The sequence below is a fragment of the Chaetura pelagica genome, unplaced genomic scaffold (assembly GCF_000747805.2).
Source record: "Chaetura pelagica isolate M959 unplaced genomic scaffold, ChaPel_1.0 scaffold27, whole genome shotgun sequence".
Taxonomy (NCBI): domain Eukaryota; kingdom Metazoa; phylum Chordata; class Aves; order Apodiformes; family Apodidae; genus Chaetura; species Chaetura pelagica.
In genome coordinates, this window is record NW_009954020.1 from 2,031,943 (window position 1) to 2,040,628 (window position 8,686).

The 8,686-nt window shown below is 38.5% G+C and overlaps 1 protein-coding gene across 1 annotated transcript in view; it reads right to left on the reverse strand.

The window, feature by feature from the left end:
* The window catches only part of ADCY8 (adenylate cyclase 8 (brain)), a 146,848-nt gene that overhangs the window by 33,914 nt on the left and 104,248 nt on the right, over nucleotides 1–8,686 (reverse strand). Inside the window, exon 10 of the mRNA XM_010002280.1 lies at nucleotides 3,741–3,841. Within this exon, the coding sequence (XP_010000582.1) occupies nucleotides 3,741–3,841 (101 nt within the window). The remainder of the gene's footprint in view (nucleotides 1–3,740; nucleotides 3,842–8,686) is intronic.

Here is an 8,686-nt window from a genome sequence, read left to right on the forward strand (position 1 = left end):
CAGAACTGATAGTTTCTGTCCATATCTCAGATACACACAGGCAGTCTATCTATGCAGATGTAGCCTACTGCAGACCTAGCCTGACCCAGCTCTAAATGAAACCAAATTAAAGCTTTCAAAAAGATCAGGGTCGCCACTCAAGAGATCAGACTTGAGTTCACTAAACATGATTTCTTATTTTGGACTGCCAAACTCTACATGTAAGACCCATTACTATTGATCTGAGGTGCTTTAAAGGGAACACCTAGGGACCTAAGTCTGGAATATCAATACAAAATGCAGCATAGCCCTATTAGGTGCCTGAGAAACCATGGCCTTGTATTTGTTATAATAAATACATAGGCAACAAAAATTCTTCCACTGTAGATGTTCAGTTGAACATGTGTTTGTCTCTTGTTTAAGCCTCCTTGAGATAAAAACAAAGCTGAAGTCTGCCCACCTATGATCTTGGAGAAGATCACTCCAGAATCTGTGCTAAGATTTTGCTGTCAGGAAGCTGATAGGGTCAAATAAAGCAGAAGATACAGACAAGGTCAGAGGAACAGAAACAAACAGTCGTAATACTCCTCTGTCCATGAAGTTCTCCCAGAGCTAGAACAGCTGAGTTGGATCACCTCTTTATTCAAGCAGAGTTTCATGACTAAATGCTTTTCTTTCTAAGGTTTCCCTTGGTGTCAAGATCTAATTAAGTTTGAAATGGAACTTTGTCTTCCCTCTTCATTGTGTACACTCACAAACTCTTCTGGCTTAACTCTTGAAAACTTACATTGAACAGAAGATGCAATTTTTTAAATGAGCTACAGTTTGGAATCTGTTGTTTTCCTCTCACAAGAATAACACAGTGGAAAACTGACAGAAATACAAGTAGTTCAGCAGTCTACTCTGGTATGATCTATTGCCTGTGTGAGCATATAGAAAGTTCATTGCAGGAAATGAATCAAATTCCCAGGCCTGTCAAACGGAGAAGATGAATCACTGCAATGTTGGCAATGCACCTTTAATGGCTTCATAGAGGATAATTACAGCAGAAATATAGCATTAATTTATGTCACTTAGAGTAATTTCCTCAATTCAATATTTCAAAGAATGAAAACTATTGCAAAGATTTTTAAATTCAGTGATGAGCCTGCCCTGTCAGGGAAAAGTATGAATGGATCAAATATTTATCCTGTGGGAGACAGATATAAACTGAGATAAAATTCTGAAACTCCCATACATGGTAGATGCAATAACAGAAAGATTATACCACTTTTTAACACACAGGCTAAGACAACCTATCTGGCAAACTCATTGAAGATCTTTCATAAGATATGTTTTACAATTATTTAAATAATGTATTATTTCAGCAAATTTCCAGAAAACCTGAAAAGACTAAGCTCAGAAAAATATTCAGACATGAACTTCAGCAAATGCAAAATTCCATCCTTGATCAACAAAGCTCAGAAGGATTCATGAAACCATGGAATTGTCAGAGTTGGAAGAGACCTCTAGAGATTGTCTAGTCCAACTCCCCTGTTAAAGCAGAATCCCATAGAGCACACTACTTAGGACTACATCCAGGTGGGTCTTGAATATCTCCGTTAATTCAAAGACACTTACATGTGTAGTTAGGAAATGGGTAAATTACTATGGGAAGTGTGAATTATAATTTGAAATTATGTCCATGCTTTTCCACTGTGGTAGTTTACTTCACTCATATCTACTAGAGATGTAACACAAGCGTGCAGTTATCTCCAAGACTCTCTGAAGCCAAACCCTTCCTAACTTTCTGACAGTTTATTCATGGGCTTATACCTTGAGTTGGTTTTAGAAGTGGAATTTAAGAAATTCAAACTTCCAGATTGTTTCCACATTGAATATATTTAAGCATGTTGAAACCTGACTCAAAACCTATAATCCTGTTATTCTGGGCTTGCCCATCAGTTGACCTCTGCTCATTTAACAATCATGCTATTTTTTTAAGACTGAAACACATTTTTGAATGAGAGTATCAGAACTTGAAAAACAAAGACAAAAATTTGCCTTCATCAATCTTGACAGTGATCTTCAGCTCCTGAAAAAACAAGGACTTCCACGAAGCACCCATGTGGCTCCAAATCTCTCACAAAAGAGACAGTGGTACTTATTCTGCCCCTAAATATTTTCCCAGGTTCCAGAAACCAACCTTTGAGGGTATTCTTGAGGCCAAGGTTCCATACTTTTGTTTAGAAAACTCTGCTGATCTAATCTAGGAACTTGTCTCTTTAACATTCAGTGAAAAAAAGGTCCACAAAACATTTCTGAAGTGCAGGGAAAAGTACAAGACTACTGTGGAAGATGGGAAACCAGGCAATGAGACAGCTGCAGGCACTGTGGTTATGTGACTCCTTCTCCCCTACTCCCAGTGGCACTAAACACCCTCATGAGAATTAACAGAGATAAATCTGTGCAGACAGAAAAAATGTCATTTTGTTGTTGTTGGTATAGCTGCAGTGATTGACAGAGCAGCAGAAATCTTTTTGGAAAACAGATTCCATTAATAAGATCCATAAATCTTCTTGTGCATACTGAGAAAAAATAAAAATAACAGCTACCACAGGTGAAGAGTTTTGAATGTGTATCTGGAGAAGAACTTCAAAAAAGGGTAACAAACCTAGTAGTACTAGAGCAATATAGCACATAAGGAGCAGCAGTTCACGTACTACTCTGGGTACTTTCCCAGCTAAGAACTACAAAACATATGGAACATCACTGCTACAGAGTGCAATTATGTGCCTGCATCTAACCACCATTTTGGTATTAGACATCAACATGGTGCAGCAGGTCTTCCACAGATGATCTAAGAAATATTGCTCCATTACTGTAACACGTCTTATTTCTTATACAACTTTTTTTTTAAAAAAAGTGTGTTTTAAAGGTTCTTCTGCAGACAGCCGTAAGTTAAGGTTCACTTGTGTGTTAGAAACCACCTGAGAACTATCTTCATTTGGACATTTCCATTTTATCACTTGCTCTGCCAAAGACCACATGGGACCAGGGGCAGGTTTTAGTGGCAGCTGTGTTCTGTTGGCAGTGCTGTGATGCTAGAAAACTGACCTTAGTCCTTGTACAGACTCCTGTGTTCTCACTATTAAATAATAGACAAAAATGCTAGTTGATGGGTTTGATTTGTGAAACATGGAGACAAAGGTCTCAGGTATGCCACTTTTTTGTCAGCTTGACAGGAAGTTTTTGCCTGTTCAGCCCCAGGAAAAAGAAAAAGTGAGAAAAGATCTACCAGATCACCTCCTTTCTGCTTCTTAATAGTACAAGATTGCTTTCCCCAGCTAAGTAATATATATCAAGAGCAACAAAGCACAACAGTAACTTTTTCTTACATAGCATGTAAGAAGCAAGCCCAAAACAATCACTGATTCCCAAGGTGATTACCAGTCACTTAGCAAAGTGTTATAAGTGGGATCATGTTTTATTTCAACACTGGAAGCAGCAGGCCTTACTGTGTCAAACTTTTGAAACCCAAAGCTCCCACTTATCTCTTAAAAACATGACAACATGATGTCAGTAGATGCTGCTGTTTCACATGAAAATATGCAGCTGCAGATAATATGATACAAAAGTAGTTAATACTGGGGGGAGAAGTGAAGAATATTTCTGAACACTTTTGGGGAATGACCATATTTTATTGGTTCATTCTGCATCAATTTTAGAAATGTTATTCAGTTATTTCCCCAAGATATATAAAGATATATTTCTTTATTTACCTGGAAGAAGGAAGTAAGCTTTGGATAGCTGTGATAAATACAAGAACAATAAATGCACACACCAGGTTTGATTTGAAGACTTCATCCCGCATTTGAGAATACTAGGAAAAAAAAAACAAAACAACAACACAGAAGAGGAAATTAGCTGTTAATCTGTGCAGCAGTTTCATAAGAGCTAATGCATATAGAAGACTTCGGAGGAATTAGCAGAAAGAGCTAGTATATCAATACACCTGAATTTGTTTTCAAAAATGAAACAAAACAAATGAACCATTAATGAGCTGGTAAAATACTTTATCCAAGACAGCAAAACTGTAAGTTGCAATACAAAATTGTTTACTTGATTGCCCTTTAAAAAAAAATAAATTAATTTTAAAAATCCACAGGTAGATACTGGGGGCCTCTGCTGCTGAGTAGAATACTCAATACTTAATATCTTAACCAGAGGAACCATGGGTATCCTCACCTGAAAGCAAATGTTGAAGTCAGTTCCCACTCTGAATGCATGATGTCATGGAGAAGTTTCCATACATGCCAAATAGAGGCCATTCTCTTTTCTTCTGTACTTATATTTTTTTAAGAAAAGGACATAATTTGGGACATTCTATAACTATTTGGGTTGTGGTTCATAATCTCTGTATTTTAATTTATCCAGAGATTGTGCAGAAATTTGGCAATACAGACATTCTCCAAGGAGAAAATGAGTGTATTATTATGAGAAAGAACAGTTTAGGTGTGTTATTATGATGATTTATTGCAAAAGCGATTTTCTCCAGCATATCAAGGCACTGAAAGTGTTAGTAGGTTCCCCTTTTATGGGAGTTACCAAGAAAAAGAGTAATGGATACATCAGTGACTTACAGTGAATCAAAGTGGAAATGTTACTCAAGTCCTCAGCTGGTATTTTTCACTGATAATTCAGTTAAACTCCAGTTGTTTACAGCAGATGAAAATTGGTCTACAGAAATATTTTTGGAAATCTCTTTATCCAATTCTATTGCCATTAAATTTTCTTCACCTAATTAAAAATCTCACAGATTCTGTCCCTGGTCATTTTTTCTCTGAACAATAACTCCATTTTATTTACTCTCTTGCAATTTTGAAGGAGCTAAGAGTTACATGTGCAGAATGAAAGAAAGCCAGAGTCAGATACCAGAAACTTTCTCTAGCAATTTGTAAATAAGGCAAACTGCCATAACAAATGCCCAGAGAGCATTATAATTAAGAAAAATCAGAACCAATTAAGAAATATATAAGGAATACACATTGAGAGAGTTCAGCTATGAACTGCATTTTAGAGCTAATCTGTTTCTGAAGGAACATCCTATCTAGACTTAGAATATATTGACTCCAGAGACCTTTGGTAGGGACTTCATCTCAGTTATAAACATCTGGTCAAAACAGCCTCAAGCTCCTCAAGTGGAAAAAGGCTTCTCTCTTCCCTGCTCCCATTTGTTATGAATAAGAGGGTTTCGTGTCCCTCATTTTGTTTCCTCCTCTGCTCTGATTATACCCTGTGTCTGCTGTTGGCAAAGGCAGTATCACTTTGACATGATTTTTGATGGTGCTCACAGGCAAGTCCACTCTGTTTTGTTGCTGGAAGCACAGCTGCACTGACTCTCATTTCATGGGTAGGAAAGCAGAGCTGTATCAGTCCACTTAAATAATGGACCAGGGCTTTTTTTTTGGCTGCAGCCAAAAAGAACGAATAAAAAAAAAAAAAAAAAAGGTACCTTCCTTAAAATCTAGCATGAAATCCTGTAACGGTTCCTTAGGGAAATTATAGCAAACTAATGGAATGAAGCTCAAACATGGAAATGCCTGTGGTGTTGAGCATTGTGTCAAAAGGATGAATGCTGTGGTCTAATCAGTAACCATGGTGTGATTAGAAATAGCTAGCATCTCTGAGACAGCACAAACACCCATGATAAAAGCAGCACTTCTGTTCTAGTCTACTCCTTAATGACTTGGAGAAGTAACTGAAGGACAGACTAAGCCTCAAGGCACTTCTAGAAGTATGAGGGAGCACGTAGCCCACTGCAGCTGTGTAGAGCAGTAGCAAGAATCATGATGTGACCTGCTCTGCAATGAAAACCTTAGTTGCAACATCCCACAGACCTACTGCACTGGCATGTCTTGCTCTGCAAAGCCTCACCCTGCTCCCCACAGGGCTCAAGCCACTCACCTGAGCTACTGAGAGGACACTGCTGTCTACTGGCTAGACCAGCCAGCGACCCCAGACTGACCTTGTGTAAGAAAGGCCAAGTGTCCTCTGCCAAGCAATGCTGCTTATTCCAGCCTCTCCTCTCTTTTCCTGGAGCTCCTTGAAAGGGGAGTACTGGTAATAAAACAGGCTTTTTATGATCACACAGAGGATGTGTTTGTGCACTGGAGAGGAAGGCTTTTGTTATCCTCACTGCTGCTCAGTGAGTCAAGATGGGATCTTATGGATGAAAAGGAAGACTGTGGGGTTTTTTTCTTCAAGTCAATGGTGTTTGCACCACTGGAGAACTTCTACAGTACAGAGGAGGGACAGAAGAAGATGTATCAGGAAGTCCAAGGCAGGAGAAGAAATGGATGAAATCCTGTGTGGCCAGCAGGAGAAGGAAGGTGACCATGCCCCTGTACTTGGCACTGGTGAGGCTGTACCTTCAGTATTGTGTTCAGTTCTGGGCCCCTCACTGCAAGAAAGATATTGAGGTGCAGGAGAGAATTCAGAGAAGGGCAATAAAGCTGGTGAAGGGGCTGGAGAACAAGTCTTGTGAGGAGAGGCTGAGGGAACTGGGATTGTTTATTTTGGAGAAAAGGAGGTCAAGGGGACACTTCATTGCTCTCTGCAACTACCTGAAAGGAGGTTTGTAGAGAGGTGGGTATGGATATCTTCTCCCAAGCAAATAACAATAAGGCCAGAGGAAATGGCCTAAACTTGCAGCAGGGGAGTGTTAGACTATCAATTAGGAAGGATTTCTTTACTGAAAGAGTAGTCAGGGGCTGGAATGGGCTGCCCAGGGAGGTGGTGGAGTCATCATCCCTAGGGTTATTTAAAAACCATGTAGGTGAGGCATTCCAGAACATGCCCTAGTGGGTTTTGTTGGGTTTTTTTGGAGGGGTGGTCAGGGAGATTTGACTGTTGAACAGTTAGATATTAGAGATTTCTTCCAACTTTGACAATTTTGTGATTCTTTGATTCTTAGAAGACCAAAGGGTAAAGATAGGCCTACCTGTTGACTAATTACAGAAAAGAAAATGTAGAACAGGCCCACACTTTGCTCTTTGTTTCTTGCAGACCTTCTTGACACTGAGAGTTTCTGTGTTGAAGGAAAGAGGTGAGGCCCATTTCTGCATGGATATAGCATACAGGAGAGGCAATGGCTTTTTCCTACTTATTTAATTTCTATTTATCTTACCCATCAGAAATTCTGACACAGAGGAACTCAGATATTTAGGTCTGATATTTGACTTAAGAAAACCTTTACTTCAAAATTCAAAGCCCTTTTGATATTTTCATTGTGCTCACCTCATGGAAAATATGCAGCCACTTCACCTCTAAACCAAATCTGATTTTTGATCCCCATAAAAATACACAGAAAGGCTTAGAATATCTTTATACAAATCCTTACAATGTAAACTTTCCTTAACAAAAAACTCTACTATCATGTAAAATTCTCTGCCTTGTTACTATGCTTTATCCCTTATGAAAGTACATGGCACTGTTATTTCCAAGTCACTGCTAGTAAGTTAGAGCATCATAATGATACCTTTTAATTATTGGAAATAATCTAAAGTAGTATCAGATTTTCCTTATGATCTATTATATATTTTGAAACCCTTGGTGTATTTTCATGCTCCCATAGATATATTCTCCTGTGATGAGTCTTTTGCTCTATTTGCCTACATACTATTTGTGAAAATAACCTCTAGCAAAATTGAGACTGAATTAGTCTCTAAATGAGATATTAAGTGTTAATGAGTAAAATACCGGTTAGTAAAGACTAGTTCATCTGGGTGAAGTACCTATGAAATATAGCAGGTGGGGATCCTGCACAAATCATATGGAAATATACATTCTGCCTCAAGGACAGAATCCACTCGCTAATGCAACTATTACTTCTTGCTGTAGAATCTATATTTATTCTATCAGCAAGAAGAACACAGAGCAATGAGATTAGAGAGGAGTGGGAAAATGTACCAATGGCTTAAACTGCTGGGATACACCAGTTGTATAAACCATTGTGAACCAGGAGCAGTGCTAGTTCCCACGGTAATTTTGGGCATGCTGATTCCAGAAATTACTTTTTCATACATATATTTTATTAATATATATTCATATATATATATATACATTAATATATTGTTAATTTATATTTTGAAACCTTAAAAGAATCAAAAGAGCACTTTCATTGTTAACATGTATGTGCTGTCTGCCAGACCATTAAAACTGAAGCCCAGTGTGACATTTCAAGTCCATTCAAACCACTCCAAAAGAATTATAATCCTACAGTGTGGTAGTCATGTTACTAATGCAGGAGGCAGAAATATAGTTTATTGTTCATGTAGTTATTCACTTCTCTGTGGTTGGAGGCACAGAGCATACACACAATTCTCATTGAACAGGATTTATGTAACACTTCTTGATCAGCATCTCAGTGATGGGTACTGGGTGTTCTGCCCACTGAATATCTGCACAGCCTGGAGTGAGAATTATTTACAGATAGAAGAAATGTAGGGCAGATTTTACAAAGGAAAAGATTTCATTTAGAAGAGTTACTTCACTTCAGAGCTACCTCTGATCTGATGCTGCCACTGTGCTGAACAACAGGTGAGTGGCAGCAGGGGACAGCAGCAGTGTGAGATGGGAGGCCTATAGACATCTATGGTCTACTTGCTCAGCAACCTTGCAGGGAGAAGCACAAGATGCTGATGTAGAAGGTCATGTAAGCAGTTGC